The sequence below is a fragment of the Haliotis rufescens genome, unplaced genomic scaffold (assembly GCF_023055435.1).
Source record: "Haliotis rufescens isolate VD_foot unplaced genomic scaffold, xgHalRufe1.0.p SCAF_13, whole genome shotgun sequence".
NCBI lineage: Eukaryota > Metazoa > Mollusca > Gastropoda > Lepetellida > Haliotidae > Haliotis > Haliotis rufescens.
The window spans coordinates 15319557-15346818 of NW_025963813.1; the positions used below are offsets into that span (position 1 = coordinate 15319557).

General features: G+C 45.6%; 2 protein-coding genes across 2 annotated transcripts; one reads left to right on the plus strand and one right to left on the minus strand.

The window, feature by feature from the left end:
• The first annotated feature begins 3620 nt into the window (after nt 1-3620).
• Nucleotides 3621-6835, plus strand: LOC125371572. The gene is made up of 4 exons (XM_046477692.2): nt 3621-3754; nt 5269-5355; nt 5967-6068; nt 6641-6835. Exons 1-4 carry the CDS (start codon nt 3650-3652, stop codon nt 6785-6787), a joined length of 441 nt encoding a protein of 146 aa, XP_046333648.2. The 5' UTR covers nt 3621-3649; the 3' UTR covers nt 6788-6835.
• Nucleotides 6836-8536: 1701 nt separating this feature from the next.
• Nucleotides 8537-18231, minus strand: LOC124116389. Its single transcript, XM_046477708.2, has 4 exons — nt 18127-18231; nt 10926-11003; nt 9819-9920; nt 8537-8734 (listed from the first exon to the last, which is right to left on the minus strand). The coding sequence occupies exons 1-4, from the start codon at nt 18166-18168 to the stop codon at nt 8591-8593; spliced, it is 366 nt and encodes a 121-aa protein (XP_046333664.2). The 5' UTR covers nt 18169-18231; the 3' UTR covers nt 8537-8590.
• Nucleotides 18232-27262: the final 9031 nt, after the last annotated feature.

Sequence of the window (27262 nt, forward strand, 5' to 3'; positions counted from 1 at the left end):
ACATTCTTGTTATTCTGAAAACCGATCGGGAATCTGGTTGTGGTGTTTACCCGCAAGTTACGCTCAAGAGGTCGTTGTCGGCACAGGTACCTCACAAATATTCTCCAGGTACGTTTCTGTATACAGAACGGCGGACAAGTCCATATTCCCAAACCAGAAACCGAAGCCGGTTTATGTATTAGCCCCGGTTCTCCTGATTTCGATTGCATGACTTCTACAAGATTTTGTTTGCCAACAGCTCCAAGACATTCAAGTTCAGAAGAAGTTCCTCCCGACGATTACGTACTGCCATGTAGAATTTAACCGCGGTTTGGCAAACAGGAAGTGACGAATAAATAAAAAAACTTGTTACGCGCATTGTTTCCCTGCCGCGGAATGGACTCATCCCTGGGTACGTTTCTGTATTTTAACTTTGGCTAGGGAACATTTCTGTATACAGAAACGAACCTGGAAACGATTGAAGCGAGGTCAGAGCGCAAGACGGAACGAGGCCGCGATGTCGACGAGACCAAAACATGCAGAATATTTGAACCACTTTAAATCAAATCGCACATACTATCATGGGAACCAGGAAAAACGTTTCCTGCGTGGTACAGGACGCGGAAGAGGACGTAGCAGAGAACAAGGAAGAGTCAATAATATACAGCATGGTGATTACAGCAGACCACATAATGCACAACGTGAGGATTACAACAGATATTTTTTAGGGTACAGCCACCAAACAAGGCACAGATTCAAAGAAATGTGACTGCTGCAGAAGAAAAACAACGCGTTGACCCGAAAATAATTAACATTTCTAAAAGACAACTCACTACAGCTGAAATAAGTTTACTAAAACGGGGTCTAAAGTTCACGCCAACTCCGTCACAGAATCACGAAGAGCTTAAAGTGGACATTCATGTATTCAGTAGAAGACTGAGACTCATGGAATATTTTGAATGCGATGATCAAGAGGATGATATATCCGTTTCCGATAAAAATTCGATCACAAATAGACCATTATTAAGGAACAAAAGCATGTTCAATCCAAAAAAGAACAGGGATAAATACCTTGATGACTACTTAAACAACCTGGAGAAATATCCTCTACGGAACATCAGGAAGTGCCATGCCAACTTATCACTGGAAGAACGTAAAGCTGTGGAGGATCTTAAAAATGACAAATCGATTGTTATTAAGGAAGCAGATAAAGGCGGCGCAGTCGTAATAATGGACTCGGAATATTATGAATAAAAACATTATGAATTATTGCAAGACAAGGAATTTTACATTGAAACAGATAATACTGAAAAAGCTGTAATTAAGAAGATTAAAAAACATAGTGATGACTTCTCTGGAGATCTACACCCTAAAGAAAAAGACTACTTAATAAACTGTGACCCGCAGACGGCTAATTTCTATGGACTACCCAAGATCCATAAAAGTAAATTGATAAATAATGCTAATGCCGAACAGAATGCGGAGTATATCGAAATTACCAGCTGTCCTGATTTGACATTCAGACCGATTGTCGGAGGACCGAACAGCCCGACTCAGCCCCTAAGTAATCTGGTCGATATCATTTTAAAACCATTAACAAAGCATATGCATGTACCGAGTTTTGTAAGAGACGATGTAGACTTTCTTTCCCACCTGCCCGATGCCGTACCTATTGATGCGACTCTAGCCACCTTTGATGTGAAGAGTTTATTTACCAACATACCCCATGATCTGGGATTGGAAGCAGTTCAGTTTTGGCTGAGAAAACATCCTGAGGCTATCGACACTGAATTTTCGGAAAGTTTCATCGTGGAATCTTTAAGATTAGTCTTAGAAAATAATACCGTCTGTTTCAACGGAACATTCTATCATCAAAGAAAGGGAACGGCCATGGGAACGAAAGTCGCCCCAACATACGCTACACTTGTGATGGGCTATATAGAGGATATTCTTAACAGCAAGGTACACGATTTCATGTCAGAATCCATTGCCAAACATGTGCGCGAAACTTGGAAGCGATTTTGGACGCTTCGTTTTTAGTTTGGCTCTCAACTCGTGAAAATTTAGACATTTTTCTGGATATTATTAATAAGCTCCATCCTTCCATCAGTTTTACTATGGAGTCTAGCGAGAGCGAAATTCCATTTCTGGACGTCCTTGTAGTTAAGGAAGATACTAAATTGAAAACAGATATCTACTACAAACCAACGGACACCCATCAATACCTACAATTCGGTTCATGTCACCCCAGGCATACACGAACTAACATTCCTTATTCACTTACGCGGAGAGTATGTACCATCGTGTCGGAAACGGATAAAAGAGATTTAAGATTGAAAGAATTGATGGGGTATCTCAGGAAGCTAGGAGATCCGCTTCGCGTCATAAATGACGCAATAGAAAAGTCTTTAAAAATTCCAAGACATACTCTCCTGAAACCTAATGAAAAATCTGTGGGCGATCAAATTATACCGTTTGTGTCAACCTTTAATCCTAATAACTGTGATATCATGCCAGCCATAAGGGACAACCTCCCAATTCTACAACAAAGCGATAAAATGAAACAAGGACTGAATAAATTTAAAATTATAAAAAGTACCAGGCAACCAAAAAATCTCAAGCAAATTCTTTGTCCATCCAAATATTCTTGTACAGAGAGTGTACCATGTGTAAGTAGATGTAACACACCAAGATGCGGCACGTGTAACATCATAAGTGAAGGTACTACTTTCTTTTTTGCAAATGGCAATGGTTTCAATGTAAAAGCCGACATAAACTGCCGCAGCAAAGATGTGGTGTATGTTATGAGATGTTCGGGATGCGGCGAAAACTACATCGGTGAAACCGGCATGGAATTAATAGATAGAGTCACTGTACACAAACAGCAGATTAGAGACCCTAATGTTCGATGCATAGGTGTCAGCAAACACATTGATGATTGCGGAAACGGGAAATTTACTATTTTTCCGTTTTATAAATTGTATACAAGTAACAAGCAGCTGAGACTGGAAAAAGAACAAATGTTTATCCAATTGATGAAACCAAAATTGAACTCTAGAATGTATTAATAGATTTGTCATTTCAATCGTAAATGTTGCACTGTTACTTTACAAATACTGTATATTTAATTCAAATGTCTCCCTACAATTGTTAAATTACTTGGTGTCGTCGCTGGAGTGTGTAAATACATTATGACGTCACAGTTGTAATGTATGACGTCATCATAAGTATGACGTCATTATATGTCATTGTCAGTTACACTGAAGAGCTGTCATGAGACAGCGAAAGTACTATGTATGAAACTGATATAAAGAAGATGATGGACTAACGTGGACTTTATTATTTTATTATATATTACATGTACACCGAGTGAACATTTACCTCATTTTTGTATATATATATATATATATATATAAAGAGAGAGAGAGAGACAGAGACACAGAGAGAGATGATGATGATGATGATGATGATGATGATGATGATGATGATTTCAGGCTATCCTGCCATTTTGATCATGTTGTAATATTGCTAAACACACGTAAAACCTCATTCACCCACCCACCCACTCATTCACAGGCAGCCTTGAAGACAGGGTTCCAGGTTTTCTGGATTTCAGGGGTTAAAGTGTCAATGATTCTGCACTTTCTTATCTCAGTGTACCGTTATCTCAATGCATGGTTATATAAGTCGTGGCACACCTGAGCTTCTGTCACACCTTCACATCTCTAACATCATGAAGACTTTCATAGTTCTCGGACTGGTCGCCATTGCATATGTAAGTTTATCAGAATGTATAGCTAGTCGTTATTGCATATGTAAGTCCACCAGATTGCATATGTAAGTCCAGCAGAATGTATGTCTAGTTGTCATTGCATACATAAGTCGCTCAGAGTGCACATCTATTCGTTTTTGTATATGTAAGTCCACCAGAATGTATATCTTGCCATCATTGCGTATTTAGGTCCACCAAGATGTATTATCTAGTCGTGAATGCATATGTAAGTCCATCAGAGTATGTGTCTAGTAGTCATTGCATGTGTAAGTCCACCAGAATGTATAGATGCATCCGCGTTTCATAGAAAAATAAAAAAAATTCAAATAACGTTTTTCGCGACCTAATAGTTCATTAATGAAATAATTAAAATATATACTGTGTTTTTGTACTCTTTTTGTTTGGGTGTTATATGCATTGAAGTATGTATATGTATATATAGAAGTAAACAAACTCACAGCATTCTGTACCTGTATCTGATCAATCATATGCTTATAATAAGCTTTCGAAAGTATATTTTTACGTCTAGTTCGACCGCCATAACAACAAAAAACAAATGGTGAACGATGTTAACACTATTTAAGACAAAAAGTATTATATTTCCAGTGACTTTCAGATCGCCCTTAGCGCCCAAACCTAAATAGACGATAGTGGTTGAGAGGAATTACAGAATTTGAAACGCATGCATTATGCAAATCTAGACACATCCTTGTGTTTGGCACAACACGTTTTGTTTTAGTTATAGGGAACGCTGGTTGAATCTCAATGACGTGCAAGAATCCTGTTGTCTGCTCATGGCTCAGATGGGGGCACGGGTGGCCCAGTCGTCTGAGGCGCCGCGATTCGCTGTGCAGAGTTGCGTCCCTTGGACACGCCAGAAACCTATGATTGTGGGTTCGAATCCCGGTTCGCCCCGATTATGTTTCTAGGTTTGTCAGCACCATACCCGTGCTTGTGGGTTTCACCAAAGTGGTAGACGTCTGAGACCTGCATCACTTCGGGGTTTCCTCCCACATGAAACTGACACGCCGTGATATAACTGGAATAATGTTAAAAGCGGCGTTAAACCCAAATCACTCACTCACTCATGGTTAAGATAAACAGACTGCCGCAACTATTTTTTGTTGTGGTGCACGGGTATCCAAGTCGTCTTAGGCGCCGCAATTCGCGTCCCTTGGACACGCCAGAAACCTATGATTGTGGGTTCGAATCCCGGTTCGCCCCGATTATGTTTCCAGGTTTGTCAGCACCAAATGGTGTTTTGGTGTTTCAACAAAGTGGTAAACGTCTGAGACCTGCATCACTTCGGACTTTCCTCCCACATTAAGCTTACATGCCGTGATATAACTGTAATACTGATCAAAGCGACTTTAAACCCATCCCATTCTTTTTTGTGTGTGCCAGATTGCTTATTAGAATTTCTATTTCTCCCTATCAGGATCTTTGGACACCCCCGATGTTGGGCTCACCTGAGTCTACGTACTGCCTGTCTGCAGACATTTCTTTGTATCTTTCAGGGTCAGTTCCCCAATTTTGGCGACATCTACAACTTTGGAAACCAAGATCGCATCCATGGGTATTCCTTTGAATACCACAGGAATGGTGTAAGTAGGTTCTTGAATTATTCGCTCCACTTTCTTTTTCATAATGTTCTCTTTCTTATTGTGACAGATAAGAATATAAATCCACCGAATGCCTTAATGTCTATAAATAAATGCCTTAATCTGAACAAGATATATATTAAAAGAAAAAAACAGTTTCCATGTAATCAAATTTCTTCTAAAAAAATATAAAAAAAATAAAAAAATTCTGTTTTCTCTGAAGTGTTATGATGAGAGATACCTGGGACACAGAGCTGTATACTCCAAGCATATGTATATATTTGAATAAAAACTACGTGGATCACAAACAGTGTGCTAAATATTAAACAGCGGAAGCCATAACATCATTTGAACGGAAAGACCTGGATAGGTGGATACGGTTTAGCTGACAACGCATTTGCAAAGCTGGCGGGGAATCCCCTGATTGTCATTGGTCGTTGTTTTCAATCTCGTGTGAACCAACGCGAAAGAGCGAGACCTTGAGAAGGAGGACACTAAACTGGTTTGCCTGCCCTCGAGCGCTTGCGCTCATTTCTGCACTACAACTGCAGCCGCTAGGATAGGGTACCAGTCTAGGAGGACACATATTTTGTACAATGATTTCTATGCGGCAGGATCTGATCCTTGTGAGAAACGCCACTGCCTGCTTCGTCGTGGACGCCACCAAGGACATCGTCAGCAAGATGGAACACAGAGATACCAGGGAACAGCTCGAGGTTCGTCATCAGTGTTTGTTTTGTTTTTATGTGAGCAACATCTGAAGCATTTATCCTTCAACATTGTCAATCAATCTTCATTCAAGCACTCAAGAGGCCACATTCCTTTAGTACATATCGCAGAGGGTTTTGCAAATAATTTTAACTATTAGTTACATTTAATATATTTACATTTGGATAGCCTAGCGGTTCACTCGACGCGTTGAATACCCAGTATCGATTCTACAAATGGGTTCAATGTGTAAAGCCCATTGTTTGTGTCCCTCGTGAAATTTCTCGAATATTCCTAAAAGCGACGTAAAACCAGATACTCACTCACTCACTCACTCACTCACTCACTCACTCACTGTCGTTATGTTTAGTCTTAATTGCACATCTTAGTCAAGGCCTAAACTAAACGTCTTAGTGAGTCTTGGAAAAACTCGTAAAGTATATCGAAAAATGTCAACGAACGAATAATTAAGTCGCTATGTAAGTGCAATAATCGTGAATCCAACATTAAACCAACTTCACCTCTCCTCATTATTTCCTACACACCTGTCATATAAACATCTGGTCTCATGCTTCCCCAGGATGAGCTCTACGCCCAGATTAAAGCCCACACCGGCGAGACAGTTAGCAGCATCACCGACCTCCGCAGCAACTACCACGACAACTGGGCCGTGGCCGAGTGCTTCAGAAACAGCGTGTTCGAGCTGACGTATACGCCAAGCTCCTAGATGAATATAGTGTCAGTTTAACCCTCTCATAAAGTAATGCTCCCTGGGTATTTGTGTTCGCAGATTTTATGGGTTAGTGAGCTACTATAATAAAAGACCCATGAAGATCCGATTGAGAATAGGTCTTCAGCAACCCATGCTTGTCGTAAAAGACGACTCACGGGACCGGGTGGTCAGAATCTGACTCGGTTGTTACATGTCATCGTATCCCAATTGAGTAGATCGGTGCTCATGATGTCAAACACGGGATTGTGTGATCGAGACTCGATAATTTACATAGCTATCGTATAGCTGAAATAGAACTAAGCGCGGCGTTAAACAGCAAACAAACAAACAAATAAATAAATACTATCAAGCAAAGGATGGGCCACACATGGTGGGCTTCACAAGGAGATTCTTAAGTGGGAATCGAACCCGAGACGTACAATAAGCACATCCCGAACAACATACGGAGACACAGCGTTTTTAACAAACTATGGAACAGGACTGAAATACAAGAACCTGTCAATAGCCTAGCTTGAGGAGCGCAATTACTAATCCTGTACTCTCCAGCCTCATGGGGGATGGCTCAGTCGTCTCAGGCACCGCAATTCACTGTGCAGAGTTGCGTCCCTTGGGTACGCTAGAAACCTGTGATCGTGGGTTCGAATCCCGGTTCGCCCCGATTACGTTTCTAGGTTTGTCAGCACCATACCCGTGCTCGTGGGTTTCACCGAAGTGGTAAACGTCTGAGACCCGCATCACCTCGGGCTTTCCTCCCACATTAACTGGAATAATGTTAAAAGTTGTGTTGACCTAACTCACTCTCCACCTTGTCATTTAGTACACAGTCGACCATATAGGTTTATGTACCAAACCGTCGTGCAGCATACCTTCAGCCCCAGCTCATGGTGTCTATATTTTACTACTTCTTCAGTACAACTGAGCACGTCCATTTCATTCAGATTCCACGGAAAGACACATTTTGCTTACACCTTAACTTTTTCAAACAAGGTTTCACCATCAAAGGCCTGATTAAGTCATTCAAGAAACGGTTGTTTGTTTGTTGTTCAACGCCGCGCTCAGCCATCTTCCCTCGGCAAGGGAGTTAACTGACTATAAAAATCCAGTTTCCACCTTTGCTTACGAGTTATGTCCCTTCTATGTGCTATTTAACCAATCAGATTCCACCTCTGATGCCACTTGCCTTCGTTTCAAACAAAATGGCGGTTCCCAGTGAAGGCGATCCGATCGATAATGACCAGCCAACCAACTGAAACTGACCACCCTATCTACCCAAACTGACCACCCTTTCCACCCAGACTGACCACCCAATCCAATTGTGTCGCCTCTAACGACCGGCCATATCGTGCGAGGGACCAAGTCCCTATGGTTATTGCAGAGAAATTCGGCATCATTCAATGTAAACAACGATACACGCCCCTGGGGGCAAAATGACCCACAACATAACCGTTCTTCCGGCTGATTGGTCTCCAGACGATATGACGTCATAGTGCATTGTTGAGAAATCCAAAACGTCAGTGTTTCGACGTCACACATGCTGCATTGTTGAGATAGCACGACGTCATAAAAACACACGTTATGAAGTTGTGATGACCTTCCATTCATCTGAATCTTCTTTCTTAATCAGTGTGAGAAATGGTAATATAAAGAAGAACGGATCATCTGCTGTTCATGATTGAACGATTAACAATTGTTTCAATTTCATTGCATAATCAAAACAAAGTCGAACTTAAAACACACGAAAGGACATTTTTTAAATAAAAGTCATTCTTTAATATAATCATACACTTTGCTAAAGCATTATGATGAAGAGTACTGTAACTTGAATACGTCGTGGTGAAAACATTCGGCTACCGCCCTGATGTCATGGTAGTCGCTGCGGAGGTCGGTCAGCTTCGCCACAGTCTCGCCCATTTCGGCAAGGATCTGACCGTACAACTCGTTCTGAAAGAACAGCGCATGCGCGTGTCAACATGACTCGGAACATTAGAAAAGATAGTGTATCAAGGCAAGAGAAAGTATATAGAGTAAACTACGGTTATAACGAACTCAAAGGGACTACTAATTTTAGTTCGTTATAACCGTAATTCGTTATAAGCATATATACAGTATAACTACACCAAATAGTCGGGACTAAAAAGTTAGTTCGTTATATCCGTTAGTTCGTTATAAGCGTGTTCGTTATAACCGTAGTTTACTGTACCCATGTTTGATGGTGGCTAAAAATGAAACAAACGATGAATGGTTATTTGATGGTGATTATTTGATACGGGTGTCACAGACGAAATTACATGGATGATATTAATGGATATCTGACAATCGGTCACGTGCACATGACTCCTCAAGGAACACGAGGGTCGCAATTTCAATGAACTCCGTAATGCTTGTTTGTTGTTTTAGTGAGTGAGTGAATATGGTTTTACGCCGCTTTTAGCAATATTCCAGCAATATCACGGCGGGGGACACCAGAAATGGGCTTCACACATTGTACCCATGTCGGGAATCGAACCCGGGTCTTCGGCGTGACGAGCGAACGTTTTAACCACTAGGCTACCCGACCGCCCCTGTTTGTTGTTTAAAGCCGCACTCAGAGATAGTTCAGCTATGTGACGGCGGTGTGTAAATAATCGAGCCTGGATACGATGACATGCAAGATACACATGTCAATCAACTAACCAAATATCTCACTCACTTACTAGCTAAATCACGCACGCACGCACCCACCCACTCACTCACCTGCAGTCACTCACTAACTCACCCAAACACAGCAACAAACAAGTGACTCACTCACTCGCCCAAAACACAGCCACCCACTCACGCACACATTTAAAATACAGCCACACACAATTCACTCACTCACCCAAAACACATCCACACACAAGTGACAATCTCTTTCACTCACTCACTCACTCACTCACTCACTCACTCACTCACTTACTCAAAACACAGCCTAACACAATTCATTCACTCATTCACCCAAAACACAGCCTCACTTACTCACTCACTCACTCACTAACTCACACTGTACCTCCAATCCTTCCCGACTTCCCCTGTTCCTCATCTTCTCTGTCAGGTCTTCATCAGTTTCAACAATGAAACAGGCAGTGGCGTTCCTAACCAGCACGAGATCCTGGGCCAAGTTCACAATGTGTCATCAATTAGATCATATCAGTAACTTACACATTCTTCGGGCACTAATGAAACATTGGAAACCAAAGGCACACAAAAGCCTGGTTGGGGGATTTGGGGTGGGGGTATTCTGCAAGTTATAATTTTCATTTTTGTTTTGTTTAACCTTGTAAGGAAATTTCTTTCAGCACCAATGTAATCAAATCTAGAATAATTATCTAAAAGTTAACTGAAAGTTTCTTTGTTATTTGAATTTGGGAAACATCAATTTATTAGTTCAAATTAGTGAACTGGCCAATCAGCATAAAATCAAACGTCATAATTACTGAAAATATTTCCAGCGATAATTCCTCAGTAAGTCATTGATTAAAACAATGCCAATGAGAAGTTTAAACTTGTGCAACACCATAGTAAACTGTGGAAGGTGCCTTGTTTGGCAGTCTAGTTATTATAACTGTTGATGTAGTGCTGTTCTGTCATTGCTCAAGTGCATGTATGCCAATATATGTTACAAGTATATAGGGCGTATTAATACATCTGAAGAGACAATGAGCAGACAGCAGGTTAAATAGTGCAAATGACGAGAACAGTAAGCAAATATGCACGGTTGGTGTCCCTTGGAAATTCTCAGAATTAAGGAAATCAATCTAGCCCCAATTTCCGTTTCAGAAATCAACTTTTTTTTATAAATCACCGGTTGGTAAAAGCAATACAATTTACACCCAATTGAAGGAAATAATATTCAAATTCAAATAATATTCAAAATATAACATTTCAAATAAATGAACTGTGTTCAGTTCATTTGATCCGGAGTTCGCAAAGTTTATCTACAATAGGTATTTCTCTGCTTTGCGATTTTACGTCAATTTAAGAGAGGAACATTCCCGGTGTGGAGATTATAATATTCGTTGGAACATGTTTGCAAAAAAATGATATATATCATAATCATCTATCTGTATGGGACTGAGGTTATCACCCCATTAATCAAAGGCGCACTGATACTCACCGCTGAACGATGATACTCGAATGTGTACCCACTGATTTTTCCGGTTCCAAATTCAAAGATGCCCAACCCGAATTGGGCCTGGAATAGATGGAAGAAGTGAGTGAGTGAATAGTGAGTGAGTATGGTTTTACGCCGCTTTTAGCACTTTTCCAGCAATTCACGGCGGGGAACATCAGAAATGGGCTTCACACATTCACACATGGACAAACGAACAGACAAATAAACGTGTAAAGCCCGCGAGCACTTGTCAATGGTGCTGACAAACAAAGACTATCATTATCAGGGTGAATCTATGTACTAGGATGAGAGAAATCAAAACAAATATTATTACATTCGTCCCACCCCATCTGTTCTGTCCCCCCTCATCTGTTCCGCCCCCCTCATCTGTTCCGTCCCCCCTCATCTGTTCCGTCCCCCTCATCTGTTCCGTTCCCCCTCATCTGTTCCGTCCCCCCTCATCTGTTCCGTCCCCCCTCATCTGTTCCGCCCCCCTCATCTGTTCCGTCCCCCCTCATCTGTTCCGTCCACCTCATCTGTTCCGTCCCCCCTCATCTGTTCCGTCCCCCCTCATCTGTTCCGTCCCCCCTCATCTGTTCCGTCCACCTCATCTGTTCCGTCCCACCTCATCTGTTCCGTCCCATCTCATCTGCCCCCAACCCCTCATCTGTTCCGTCCCACCTCTTCTGTTCCGTCCACCTCATCTGTTCCGTCCCACCTCATCTGTTCCGTCTACCTCATCTGTTCCGTCCCATCTCATCTGCCCCCAACCCCTCATCTGTTCCGTCCCACCTCTTCTGTTCCGTCCCCCCTCATCTGTTCCGTCCACCTCATCTGTTCCGTCCCACCTCATCTGTTCCGTCCCATCTCATCTGCCCCCAACCCCTCATCTGTTCCGTCCCACCTCTTCTGTTCCGTCCACCTCATCTGTTCCGTCCCACCTCATCTGTTCCGTCTACCTCATCTGTTCCGTCCCATCTCATCTGCCCCCAACCCCTCATCTGTTCCGTCCCACCTCATCTGTTCCGTCCCCCCTCATCTGTTCCGCCCCCCTCATCTGTTCCGCCCCCCCTCATCTGTTCCGTCCACCTCATCTGTTCCGTCCCCCCTCATCTGTTCCGTCCCCCCTCATCTGTTCCGTCCACCTCATCTGTTCCGTCCCACCTCATCTGTTCCGTCCACCTCATCTGTTCCGTCCCCCCTCATCTGTTCCGTCCCCCCTCATCTGTTCCGTCCACCTCATCTGTTCCGTCCCACCTCATCTGTTCCGTCCCCCCTCATCTGTTCCGTCCCATCTCATCTGTCCCCAACCCCTCATCTGTTCCGTCCCATCTCATCTGTTCCGTCCATCTCATCTGTTCCGTCCATCTCATCTGTTCCGTCCCATCTCATCTGTTCCGTCCCCCCTCATCTGTTCAGTCCCACCCCATCTGTTCTGTCCCCCCTCATCTGTTCCGCCCCCCTCATCTGTTCCGTCCCCCCTCATCTGTTCCGTCCCCCTCATCTGTTCCGTTCCCCCTCATCTGTTCCGTCCCCCCTCATCTGTTCCGCCCCCCTCATCTGTTCCGTCCCCCCTCATCTGTTCCGTCCACCTCATCTGTTCCGTCCCCCCTCATCTGTTCCGTCCACCTCATCTGTTCCGTCCCACCTCATCTGTTCCGTCCCCCCTCATCTGTTCCGTCCCATCTCATCTGCCCCCAACCCCTCATCTGTTCCGTCCCACCTCATCTGTTCCGTCCCCCCTCATCTGTTCCGTCCCATCTCATCTGTTCCGTCCCCCCTCATCTGTTCCGTCCCACCCCATCTGTTCCGTCCACCTCATCTGAACCGTCCCCCCCCCCCCCCCTCATCTGTTCCGTCCCATCTCATCTGTTCCGTCCCCCCTCATCTGTTCCGTCCCACCTCATCTGTTCCGTCCCCCCTCATCTGTTCTGTCCCATCTCATCTGTTCCGTCCCCCCTCATCTGTTCCGTCCCCCCTCATCTGTTCCGTCCACCTCATCTGAACCGTCCCCCCCCCCCTCATCTGTTCCGTCCCCCCTCATCTGTTCCGTCCCCCCTCATCTGTTCCGTCCCCCCTCACCTGTTCCGCCCCCCCTCATCTGTTCCGTCCCCCCTCATCTGTTCCGTCCACCTCATCTGTTCCGTCCCCCCTCATCTGTTCCGTCCCCCCTCATCTGTTCCGTCCCACCTCTTCTGTTCCGTCCACCTCATCTGTTCCGTCCCCCCTCATGTGTTCCGCCCCCCTCATCTGTTCCTTCCACCTCATCTGTTCTGTCCAACCTCATCTGTTCCACCCCCCCTCATCTGTTCCGCTCCCCTCATCTGTTCTGTCCCCCCTCATCTGCTCCGCCCCCCTCATCTGTTCCGTCCCCCTCATCTGTTCCGTCCCACCTCTTCTGTTCCGTCCACCTCATGTGTTCCGTCCCATCTCATCTGTTCCGTCCACCTCATCTGAACCGTCCCCCCCCCCCCTCATCTGTTCCGTCCCCCCTCATCTGTTCCGTCCCCCCTAATCTGTTCCGTCCCCCCTCACCTGTTCCGCCCCCCTCATCTGTTCCGTCCCCCTCATCTGTTCCGTCCCCCCTCATCTGTTCCGTCCCACCTCTTCTGTTCCGTCCACCTCATCTGTTCTGTCCCCCCTCATCTGTTCTGTCCCCCCTCATCTGCTCCGCCCCCCTCATCTGTTCCGTCCCCCTCATCTGTTCCGTCCCCCTCATCTGTTCCGTTCAGCCTCATCTGTTCCGTCCCCCTCATCTGTTCCGTCCCCCTCATCTGTTCCGTTCCCCCTCATCTGTTCCGTCCCCCTCATCTGTTCCGTCCCCCCTCATCTGTTCCGTCCCACCTCTTCTGTTCCGACCACCTCATCTGTTCCGTCCCATCTCATCTGTTCCGTCCCACCTCATCTGTTCCGCCCCCCCCCCCCCCCCCCCCCCTCATCTGTTCCGCCCCCCTCATCTGTTCCGTCCGTCTCATCTGTTCCGTCCCCCCTCATCTGTTCCGCCCCCCTCATCTGTTCCGTCCCCCCTCATCTGTTCCGTCCCCCCTCATCTGTTCCGTCCCACCTCTTCTGTTCCGTCCACCTCATGTGTTCCGTCCCATCTCATGTGTTTCCGTTAACCTCATCTGAACCGTCCCCCCCTCATCTGTTCCGTCCCCCCTCATCTGTTCCGTCCCCCCTCATCTGTTCCGTCCCCCCCCTAATCTGTTCCGCCCCCCTCATCTATTCCGTCCCCCTCATCTGTTCCGTCCACCTCATCTGTTCCGTCCCCCCTCATCTGTTCCGCCCCCCCTCATCTGTTCCGTCCCACCTCTTCTGTTCCGTCCACCTCATCTGTTCCGTCCCCCCTCATGTGTTCCGTCCCATCTCATCTGTTCCGTCCCTCCTCATCTGTTCCGCCCCCCTCATCTGTTCCGTCCCCCCTCATCTGTTCCGCCCCCCTCATCTGTTCCGTCCCCCCTCATCTGTTCCGTCCCCCCTCATCTGTTCCGTCCACTTCATCTGTTCCGCCCCCATTCATCTGTTCCGTCCCACCTCTTCTGTTCCGTCCACCTCATGTGTTTCGTCCCATCTCATCTGTTCCGTCCCCCCTCATCTGTTCCGTCCCACCTCATCTGTTCCGTCCACCTCATCTGAACCGTCCCCCCCCCCCCCTCATCTGTTCCGTCCCCCCTCATCTGTTCCGTCCCCCCTCATCTGTTCCGTCCCCCCTCACCTGTTCCGCCCCCCTCATCTGTTCCGTCCCCCCTCATCTGTTCCGTCCCCCCTCATCTGTTCCGTCCCACCTCTTCTGTTCCGTCCACCTCATCTGTTCTGTCCCCCCTCATCTGTTCTGTCCCCCCTCATCTGCTCCGCCCCCCTCATCTGTTCCGTCCCCCTCATCTGTTCCGTCCCCCTCATCTGTTCCGTTCAGCCTCATCTGTTCCGTCCCCCTCATCTGTTCCGTCCCCCTCATCTGTTCCGTTCCCCCTCATCTGTTCCGTCCCCCTCATCTGTTCCGTCCCCCCTCATCTGTTCCGTCCCACCTCTTCTGTTCCGACCACCTCATCTGTTCCGTCCCATCTCATCTGTTCCGTCCGACCTCATCTGTTCCGCCCCCCCCCCCCCTCATCTGTTCCGCCCCCCTCATCTGTTCCGTCCGTCTCATCTGTTCCGTCCCCCCTCATCTGTTCCGCCCCCCTCATCTGTTCCGTCCCCCCTCATCTGTTCCGTCCCCCCTCATCTGTTCCGTCCCACCTCTTCTGTTCCGCCCCCCCTCATCTGTTCCGTCCCACCTCTTCTGTTCCGTCCACCTCATCTGTTCCGCCCCCCCTCATCTGTTCCGTCCCACCTCTTCTGTTCCGTCCACCTCATCTGTTCCGTCCCCCCTCATGTGTTCCGTCCCATCTCATCTGTTCCGTCCCTCCTCATCTGTTCCGCCCCCCTCATCTGTTCCGTCCCCCCTCATCTGTTCCGCCCCCCTCATCTGTTCCGTCCCCCCTCATCTGTTCCGTCCCCCCTCATCTGTTCCGTCCACTTCATCTGTTCCGCCCCCATTCATCTGTTCCGTCCCACCTCTTCTGTTCCGTCCACCTCATGTGTTTCGTCCCATCTCATCTGTTCCGTCCCCCCTCATCTGTTCCGTCCCACCTCTTCTGTTCCGTCCACCTCATCTGTTCCGTCCCCCCTCATGTGTTCCGTCCCATCTCATCTGTTCCGTCCCCCCTCATCTGTTCCGTCCCCCTCATCTGTTCCGTCCCACCTCTTCTGTTCCGTCCACCTCATGTGTTCCGTCCCATCTCATCTGTTCCGTCCACCTCATCTGAACCGTCCCCCCCCCCCCTCATCTGTTCCGTCCCCCCTCATCTGTTCCGTCCCCCCTCATCTGTTCCGTCCCCCCTCACCTGTTCCGCCCCCCTCATCTGTTCCGTCCTCCCTCATCTGTTCCGTCCCCCCTCATCTGTTCCGTCCCACCTCTTCTGTTCCGTCCACCTCATCTGTTCTGTCCCCCCTCATCTGTTCCGTCCCCCCTCATCTGCTCCGCCCCCCTCATCTGTTCCGTCCCCCTCATCTGTTCCGTCCCCCTCATCTGTTCCGTTCAGCCTCATCTGTTCCGTCCCCCTCATCTGTTCCGTCCCCCTCATCTGTTCCGTTCCCCCTCATCTGTTCCGTCCCCCTCATCTGTTCCGTCCCCCCTCATCTGTTCCGTCCCACCTCTTCTGTTCCGACCACCTCATCTGTTCCGTCCCATCTCATCTGTTCCGTCCCACCTCATCTGTTCCGCCCCCCCCCCCCCCCCACCCCCTCATCTGTTCCGCCCCCCTCATCTGTTCCGTCCGTCTCATCTGTTCCGTCCCCCCTCATCTGTTCCGCCCCCCTCATCTGTTCCGTCCCCCCTCATCTGTTCCGTCCCCCCTCATCTGTTCCGTCCCACCTCTTCTGTTCCGTCCACCTCATGTGTTCCGTCCCATCTCATGTGTTCCGTTAACCTCATCTGAACCGTCCCCCCTCATCTGTTCCGTCCCCCCTCATCTGTTCCGTCCCCCCTCATCTGTTCCGTCCCCCCCCTAATCTGTTCCGCCCCCCTCATCTATTCCGTCCCCCCTCATCTGTTCCGTCCACCTCATCTGTTCCGTCCCCCCTCATCTGTTCCGCCCCCCCTCATCTGTTCCGTCCCACCTCTTCTGTTCCGACCACCTCATCTGTTCCGTCCCATCTCATCTGTTCCGTCCCACCTCATCTGTTCCGCCCCCCCCCCCCCTCATCTGTTCCGCCCCCCTCATCTGTTCCGTCCGTCTCATCTGTTCCGTCCCCCCTCATCTGTTCCGCCCCCCTCATCTGTTCCGTCCCCCCTCATCTGTTCCGTCCCCCCTCATCTGTTCCGTCCCACCTCTTCTGTTCCGTCCACCTCATGTGTTCCGTCCCATCTCATGTGTTCCGTTAACCTCATCTGAACCGTCCCCCCTCATCTGTTCCGTCCCCCCTCATCTGTTCCGTCCCCCCTCATCTGTTCCGTCCCCCCCCTAATCTGTTCCGCCCCCCTCATCTATTCCGTCCCTCCTCATCTGTTCCGCCCCCCTCATCTGTTCCGTCCTCCCTCATCTGTTCCGCCCCCCTCATCTGTTCCGTCCCCCCTCATCTGTTCCGTCCCCCCTCATCTGTTCCGTCCACTTCATCTGTTCCGCCCCCATTCATCTGTTCCGTCCCACCTCTTCTGTTCCGTCCACCTCATGTGTTTCGTCCCATCTCATCTGTTCCGTCCCCCCTCATCTGTTCCGTCCCACCTCTTCTGTTCCGTCCACCTCATCTGTTCCGTCCCCCCTCATGTGTTCCGTCCCATCTCATCTGTTCCGTCCCCCCTCATCTGTTCCGCCCCCCCCCCCCCCTCATCTGTTCCGTCCCCCCTCATCTGTTCCGCCCCCCTCATCTGTTCCGTCCCCCCTCATCTGTTCCGTCCCCCCTCATCTGTTCCGTCCACCTCATCTGTTCCGTCCCCCCTCATCTGTTCCGTCCCCCTTCATCTGTTCCGTCCCACCTCTTCTGTTCCGTCCACCTCATGTGTTCCGTCCCATCTCATCTGTTCCGTCCCACCTCATCTGTTCCGCCCCCCTCATCTGTTCCGTCCCCCCTCATCTGTTCCGTCCCCCCTTATCTGCCCCCTCATCAGTTCAAATCCGCAACCAAACACCCACCCACCAACCAACCCACCCACCCATTCCTTAACTATATTCATTTAATACCGATTGGCCCCGTTAAGGATTTACAGCGATCTTCTGACGCCAACTGGCTTCAAGTCATGAAATAATTACATACCACTCTCTTTCTGAATACTCTCTTCTGTCGGAAGTGGACTCCAGATCGAAAGCACACCCGGTGCCGATGTGTTGAATCGAGCCTTGGTTTTCGACAAATAGAAGCTTTAACTAATCACCACCCCCCAACCCCCCAACAATCAACAAACAAACAAACAGTATTTGCAGTAGTATTTTAAGGATGCGCCCAGCCGTCATGTGAACAGATCGTCACAAATACCGTCAGTGATATAACATGACTGGCGGCGGGTTTAATCGCCTACCATATTGATCTCTCACATTTATTAATTAATCAAACTTAAATAAAATGTCTCATTAATTTAAAAATACCAGAGGATTTTAAGACATAGATGATAAAAAATGTAACACATTTTAAATCCGAGTTCAATGTTAACGAAGAAGAATAAACTCACATAGGCCACAAAGGACAGGGTAGCTAAAATCAACAGTCGCATGCTTTGTCTCACTTCGTAGTAAGAACAAGACAGCCACACAATTACTAACGTCAGCTGGGGAGGTCAGCTGTTATCTTTAGTTCAGATAGTGCCTATTTTGACATTGCATTTGTAAGGTCATATCATCTCAGATTGTAGTTCAAATACTACGAGTGAGTGAGTGAGTTGGGTTTATCGCCGCTTTTAACAGTTATATCGCGGTGTGTCAGCTTAATGTGGGAGGAAAGCCCGAAGTGATGCAGGTCTCAGATGTTTACCACTTCGGTGAAACCCACGAGCACGGGTATGGTGCTGACAAACCTACAAACATAATCGGGGCGAACCGGGATTCGAACCCACAATCATAGGTTTCTGGCGTGCTCAAGGGACGCAACTCTGCACAGCGAATCGCGGCGCCTTAGACGACTGGGCCACCCGTGCCCCCCAAATACTACGAGAACATATTGTGTTTAAGAAGATAAAATAAGATGTACCAGGATCACGAGGGGTACAGGGGATTTAAGCGTTTCGCGTTAGGTTTATACCACGAGCCGGACATGTTTTAATGTGACATTGTTAAAGAATTAACACAATTTCAAAATTGATAGAAAACAGCTGTTCGATTGAGCTGAATGAGTGAGTATGGTTTTACGCCGCTTTTAGCAATATTCCAGCAATGTTCCGGCGGGGGACAACAAAAATGGGCTTCACACATTGTACCATTGTCGGGAATCGAACCCGGGTCTTTGGCGTGACGAACGAACGCTTTAACCACGGGGCTACCCGACCGCCCCCGATTGAGATGAGGTTAACATGTACGATGCACATGACTTCCATTGACTCGGAATAAGCGTGCTGAATTTTGCTTTGATGCGGGGTATAAGCGATTTATTCCGTCTCTCAGAAATCCACATGCAGCCTGTATTGCTCATGGCGGGGTATAAAAGATTTATGCCCCCGCTGAGAAATGTATTCCCCTCCAAGACGGGTTACAAAGTATTTTATCAAGATCACGTGGACCAATCTGATCTCGTCATTCTGACATGGAGGTATGATAAAATTTGACTGACCCAGCTTTTTCACAAAAGCCTGGAAATGTTAAGATTACACATTTGTACATGTGGCAACAGAAATCCCTGTGAAAATCGTGCAAACATATATTCATGTGATATAGTTATAGGTACTGAAATGTCACAGACTTAATAAGTGTAAAATCCGAGGTCAAAATCCTAGAGTTGCTGACTTCCACTGATTTGGAGACCGCCTCCGTGGTCTAGTGGTAGAGCGGTTCCGCGTCATACCAAAAGACGTTAAAAGATGGTACTTGTTGTTACCCTGTCTGGCGCTCATCATTAAGGGGCTAAAACAAGGACTGGTCGGCTCGGAGTCAGAATACTGTGTCTGAGTGGGGTATTCATGTTAAACTGCGGTATGGTATCTCAGTGAGCTAGCACTATAAATCGGCATCAGTCCGGACTAGTACAAGCAGCCACACAAATACACACACGTACATGCACGTCGCTATATAAGTGCAATTATCTTGGACGCGACGTTAAACCCCATTTCACCTCACCTCACCTCCACTGATTTGGAACAAATATTCCTCCCTTTCCGATTTCGCTTCACATTTTAGCATGTATTAATAATAAACACAGTAGATATGGATTACCAACTGACTTCAAGTACCGGTGACAGGATACAAAGAAAACGGGTTATTCGTGGACTCGTGTATTCGAAGATCAGGAAATGAAAATTTAACGTAAAATATCAATAGATCTTCAAAACAGATACTGCCGTTTTACTTATGAGGCCTACAAACAATTTCTCGTCTCGAAAGACATCGAGTTCACGTAAAATGATCTTTTCGTCAAGGGCTATTTACGAAGTGCCGGGTGTTGAAACTTGATACAACACTCTTGTTATTCACAAAACCGGTCGATAGTGTGTCTGTGGTGTCTACCCGGTAGTGGCAGGAGGAGTTGCTTTTACCAACTGCTGATGCGCAACACCGCAGGTAGTGACAGCATCACATGTTGGAAGTTTGAGTATTTCGTCGGGATAATGGGATGGAGGGTGTGAATCTGGGCCCGTCTCGATGTGCCAGCGTAGCTATTCGACTATCGTAATTCCAATACTTTAGCACAGACTTACGACAGACGTAACGCTACAGCTATCGTAATTCCAATGCTTCAACACAGACTTACGACAGACGTAACGCTACAACTATTGTAATTCCAATGCTTCAACACTGACTTACGACAGACGTAACGCGACAACTATTGTAATTCCAATACTTCAACACTGACTTACGACAGACGTAACGCTACAACTATCGTATTTCCAATACTTCAACACAGATTTACGACAGACGTAACGCTACAACTATTGTAATATTACAATACTTCAACTAAGACTTACGACAGACGTAACGCAACAACTATTCATTTGTAATTCCAATACTTCAAAACAGACTTACGACAGACGTTATGCTACAGCTATCGTAATTCCAATACTTCAACACAGACTTACGACAGACGTAACGCGACAACTATCGTTATTCCAATACTTCAACACTGACTTACGACAGACGTTATACTACAGCTATCGTAATTCCAATACTTCAAAACAGACTTACGACAGACGTTATGCTACAGCTATCGTAATTCCAATACTTCAACACAGACTTACGACAGACGTAACGCGACAACTATTGTAATTCCAATACTTCAAAACAGATTTACGACAGACGTAACGCTACAACTATCGTTATTCCAATACGGCAACACTGACTCACAACAGACGTAACGCGACAACTATCGTAACTCCTATGCTTTAACACTGACTTACGACAGACGTTATGCTACAGCTATCGTAATTCCAATACTTCAACACTGACTTACGACAGACGTTATGCTACAGCTATCGTAATTCCAATACTTCAACACTGACTTACGACAGACGTTATGCTACAGCTATCGTAATTCCAATACTTCAACACTGACTTACGACAGACGTTATGCTACAGCTATCGTAATTCCAATACTTTAAAACAGACTGACGACAGACGTAACGCTACAACTATTGTAATTCCAATACTTCAAAACAGACTTACGACAGACGTTATGCTACAGCTATCGTAATTCCAATACTTCAACACTGACTTACGACAGACGTAACGCGACAACTATTGTAATTCCAATACTTTAAAACAGACTGACGACAGACGTAACGCTACAACTATTGTAATTCCAATACTTCAAAACAGACTTACGACAGACGTTATGCTACAGCTATCGTAATTCCAATACTTCAACAAAGACTTACGACAGACGTTACGCTACAACTATCATTTTTTCCAATACTTCCACACTGACTTACGACAGACGTAACGCTACAACTATTGTAATTCCAATACTTCAAAACAGACTTACGACAGACGTTATGCTACAGCTATCGTAATTCCAATACTTCAACACAGACTTACGACAGACGTTACGCTACAACTATCGTTATTCCAATACTTCAACACTGACTTACGACAGACGTAACGCGACAACTATTGTAATTCCAATACTTCAAAACAGATTTACGACAGACGTAACGCTACAACTATTGTAATTCCAATACTTCAAAACAGATTCACGACAGACGCAACGCTACAACTATCGTTATTCCAATACTTCAACACTGACTTACGACAGACGTAACGCGACAACTATTGTAATTCCAATACTTTAAAACAGACTTACGACAGACGTTATGCTACAGCTATCGTAATTCCAATACTTCAACACTGACTTACGACAGACGTTATGCTACAGCTATCGTAATTCCAAAACTTCAACACTGACTTACGACAGACGTTATGCTACAGCTATCGTAATTCCAATACTTCAACACTGACTTACGACAGACGTTATGCTACAGCTATCGTAATTCCAATACTTTAAAACAGACTGACGACAGACGTAACGCTACAACTATTGTAATTCCAATACTTCAAAACAGACTTACGACAGACGTTATGCTACAGCTATCGTAATTCCAATACTTCAACACTGACTTACGACAGACGTAACGCGACAACTATTGTAATTCCAATACTTTATAACAGACTGACGACAGACGTAACGCTACAACTATTGTAATTCCAATACTTCAAAACAGACTTACGACAGACGTTATGCTACAGCTATCGTAATTCCAATACTTCAACAAAGACTTACGACAGACGTTACGCTACAACTATCGTTTTTTCCAATACTTCCACACTGACTTACGACAGACGTAACGCTACAACTATTGTAATTCCAATACTTCAAAACAGACTTACGACAGACGTTATGCATCTGCTATCGTAATTCCAATACTTCAACACAGACTTACGACAGACGTTACGCTACAACTATCGTTATTCCAATACTTCAACACTGACTTACGACAGACGTAACGCGACAACTATTGTAATTCCAATACTTCAAAACAGATTTACGACAGACGTAACGCTACAGCTATCGTAATTCCAATACTTCAACACAGACTTACGACAGACGTAACGCGACAACTATCGTTATTCCAATACTTCAACACAGACTTACGACAGACGTTATACTACAGCTATCGTAATTCCAATACTTCAACACAGACTTACGACAGACGTAACGCTACAACTATTGTAATTCCAATACTTCAAAACAGATTCACGACAGACGCAACGCTACAACTATCGTAACTCCTATGCTTTAACACTGACTTACGACAGACGTTATGCTACAGCTATCGTTATTCCAATACTTCAACACTGACTTACGACAGACGTTATGCTACAGCTATCGTAATTCCAAAACTTCAACACTGACTTACGACAGACGTTATGCTACAGCTATCGTAATTCCAATACTTCAACACTGACTTACGACAGACGTTATGCTACAGCTATCGTAATTCCAATACTTTAAAACAGACTGACGACAGACGTAACGCTACAACTATTGTAATTCCAATACTTCAAAACAGACTTACGACAGACGTTATGCTACAGCTATCGTAATTCCAATACTTCAACACTGACTTACGACAGACGTAACGCGACAACTATTGTAATTCCAATACTTTATAACAGACTGACGACAGACGTAACGCTACAACTATTGTAATTCCAATACTTCAAAACAGACTTACGACAGACGTCATGCTACAGCTATCGTAATTCCAATACTTCAACAAAGACTTACGACAGACGTTACGCGACAACTATCGTTTTTTCCAATACTTCCACACTGACTTACGACAGACGTAACGCTACAACTATTGTAATTCCAATACTTCAAAACAGACTTACGACAGACGTTATGCATCTGCTATCGTAATTCCAATACTTCAACACAGACTTACGACAGACGTTACGCTACAACTATCGTTATTCCAATACTTCAACACTGACTTACGACAGACGTAACGCGACAACTATTGTAATTCCAATACTTCAAAACAGATTTACGACAGACGTAACGCTACAGCTATCGTAATTCCAATACTTCAACACAGACTTACGACAGACGTAACGCGACAACTATCGTTATTCCAATACTTCAACACAGACTTACGACAGACGTTATACTACAGCTATCGTAATTCCAATACTTCAACACAGACTTACGACAGACGTAACGCTACAACTATTGTAATTCCAATACTTCAAAACAGATTCACGACAGACGCAACGCTACAACTATCGTTATTCCAATACGTCAACACTGACTCACAACAGACGTAACGCGACACTTATTGTAATTCCAATACTCCAATACAGACTTACGACAGACGTAACGCGACAGCTATCGTAACTCCTATGGGGGCACGGGTGGCCCAGTCGTCTAAGGCGCCGAGATTCGCTGTGCAGAGTTGCGTCACTCGGGCACGCCAGAAACCTATGATTGTGGGTTCGAATCCCGGTTCGCCCCGATTATGTTTCTAGGTTTGTCAGCACCATACCCGTGCTCGTGGGTTTCACCGAAGTGGTAAACGTCTGAGACCTGCATCACTTCGGGCTTTCCTCCCACATGAAGCTGACACGCCGCGATGATAACTGGAATACTTTTAAAAGCGGCGTTAAACTCAACTCACTCACTCACTCACTCACTCACTCGTAACTCCTATGCTTCAACACAGACTTACGACAGACGTAACGCGACAACTATCGTTATTCCAATGCTTCAACACTGACTTATGACAGACGTAACGCGACAGCTATCGTAACTCCTATGCTTCAACACAGACTTACGACAGACGTAACGCGACAACTATTGTAATTCCAATACTCCAATACAGACTTACGACAGAAGTAACGCGACAGCTATCGTAACTCCTGTGCTTCAACACAGACTTACGACAGACATAACGCGACAACTATTGTAATTCCAATACTCCAATACAGACTTACGACAGAAGTAACGCGACAGCTATCGTAACTCCTGTGCTTCAACACAGACTTACGACAGACGTAACGCGACAACTATTGTAATTCCAATACTCCAATATTCCAATACAGACTTACGACAGAAGTAACGCGACAGCTATCGTAACTCCTGTGCTTCAACACAGACTTACGACAGACGTGACGCGACAACTATTGTTATTCCAATACTCCAATACAGACTTACGACAGACGTAACGCGACAACTATTGTAATTCCAATACTCCAATACAGACTTACGACAGACGTAACGCGACAACTATTGTTATTCCAATACTCCAATACAGACTTACGACAGACGTAACGCGACAACTATTGTAATTCCAATACTCCAATACAGACTTACGACAGACGTAACGCGACAACTATTGTTATTCCAATACTCCAATACAGACTTACGACAGAAGTAACGCGACAGCTATCGTAACTCCTGTGCTTCAACACAGACTTACGACAGTTGCAGCTTGACAGTCGCTTTTTGAAAAGGAGACCTGGCGGTGACTTGTTTTGAAGTTACTGAATACCAGAGATAATCAGGCTCACTGACTTGGTTCATGCATGTCATCGTATCCCAATTGCGAAGATCGATGCTCATGATGTCAATCACTGGATTATTAACAAACAGCCGTCATGTAGCTGGAATAATGCTGATTGAAGATCTTCATGATCATTCATGTCACCAACTTGGACGATGTCACGAGAAACACCAAGTGCAGGTTTTATCACGTGCTCTCGAGCAGTCCAATTTGCAGTAGGGGTGTTCGGTGAGCGGTAGGTGACACAAAGCAGAAAACATTTCTCCGGTGAATTAACTTGAAACCACACTGATTCAGAATTATATACTTCCAAATCTGTTCTATGCTTGACCTAAGTGAGTAAGAAAAATATACATTTATGCCACCCCAAAAGAATTTCTGTCCCTCCTGTGCGGGTCATGGAAGAGGTCAAGGAGAAGGTCGGTTGACTGAACACTGACGTGGTGTGATTCGGCGAAGCAAATCGCAAATATCTTCGTGGATTTGAGTGAATTTGTGCCGGATACTTCTGATATTCAAGAGGAATATCCTTACATCTTTTGGGCCTGGATTTGGATAAATATCACCAGCAATGAGCAACAGAAGGTGAGATTAATTTCATGTCCACACACAAACCAACCAAATATCATGACAAATGTAGAAGAGGGAAACAGTGAAGGTTTTTTTGCAAAGGATACTGACTTGACTGACGAACACTTCATGCCTAAGATGAGTTGGCTTTCATCTTTTATTAAATAACCCAAATCGTTGCCGTGCACGTGGTGATGAGTAAGTGAGTATGGTTTTACGCCGTTTTTAAGCAATATTCCAGCAATATCGGAAATCGAACCCGGGTCTTCGGCGTGACGAGCGAACGCTTTAACCACTAGGCTACCCGACCACTCCGCACGTTGTGATGAACCAGGTGAGACCCGTGAAGATCAGGGTTGGAATAGGTATTCATTATGCCTTGATCAAGCTTTAACTTTCGACCATTCGTATCCATCAAACACTTTGAAACCACTCCCATCGTTGTCCTCACCTTGTATATTTGTTTGTTTTAAAATCTAAACATTTACATAATTTCACCGATTTACTTGCTCTGCGATGATTACAAAAGGACAACATGTATCAACGCCAAAGGTTTCCACGTTAAAACATGTCAGTTCAAATAAGTACATTTCTTCAATCCCTGCTTGAGTCCAACACGCTGCAGCTGCTGTATTTATCAACGCAAAATGATGCAATATTCAGATAATCAAGTTTTCTTCCCTGAATTTGGAAAATACTCGATTTTTATTGGTCAATTCTTTTACAGTCATTGTCGGTAGGCATATTTAAATGATATGTGGAATTAAAGGCTACAAACTGTTCATGTAGAAGCATGATCTTAAACCACAAAGACTATTAGCATAGGGAACACACCGCATATTGTCAACCCAACATAAAAATAATTTGCAGTTTTAAATATGTTTCAGAAACTGAGCCTAACTGCGTCAATGTTGACCCTATGTGAAGCAGTATGATTTAAGGTAAGCGATCCCCAACAGCGGTAATAAGGACTCGACTTGATGTCACATGTATTGCCAACAACTGACCAGTGAGTCGGTGGAACCGTGAAGATCCGGGATAGAATAGGTCTTCAGCAACCCATCTTTGCCGTAACATGCGATTGTGCTTCTCGTAAAAGGCGACTAACGGGATCGGGTGGTCAGGCTCGCTGACTTGGTTGATGCATGTCATCGATCCCAATTGCGCGGATCGATGCTCATGATGTCAATCACTGGATTGTTTGGTCCAGACTTGATTATTTACAGACCGCCGTCATATAGCTGGAATATTGCTGAGTGCGGCGTAAAACAACAAACAAACAAACAAACAAACAAACAAACAACATAGATGGCCAACAACTGGTGACCACGTTTTTTTCTATAATAACAGGACAGCTGAAGCATGCTCGAGCAAAACACACCAATAAATGCATGGACACTAACCTCACAGAATCCGAAGCACTGACCTGTCCCCGCCTTTTGTCTAGATTATATAATTGAGGGCGGAGTGGGCAAGCGGTCAAAAGCGCCAGGCCAGCCGGGTTGTAGTTCAGCCTGTGGACCAACATGTTAAC

Bases quoted from the DNA above. Each gene is read 5' to 3' on its own strand.
- LOC125371572 (XM_046477692.2), top strand. From the start codon at position 3,650: ATGCATGGTTATATAAGTCGTGGCACACCTGAGCTTCTGTCACACCTT. The intron at 3,755-5,268 runs GTAAGTTTATCA...TGTATCTTTCAG, and splicing joins GACTGGTCGCCATTGCATAT to GGTCAGTTCCCCAATTTTGG. The intron at 6,069-6,640 runs GTTCGTCATCAG...ATGCTTCCCCAG, and splicing joins ATACCAGGGAACAGCTCGAG to GATGAGCTCTACGCCCAGAT.
- LOC124116389 (XM_046477708.2), bottom strand. From the start codon at position 18,168: ATGCGACTGTTGATTTTAGCTACCCTGTCCTTTGTGGCCTAT. The intron at 9,921-10,925 runs GTGAGTATCAGT...AACTTGGCCCAG, and splicing joins TCGAGTATCATCGTTCAGCG to GATCTCGTGCTGGTTAGGAA. The intron at 8,735-9,818 runs GTACAGTGTGAG...CTGTTCTTTCAG, and splicing joins GAAGTCGGGAAGGATTGGAG to AACGAGTTGTACGGTCAGAT.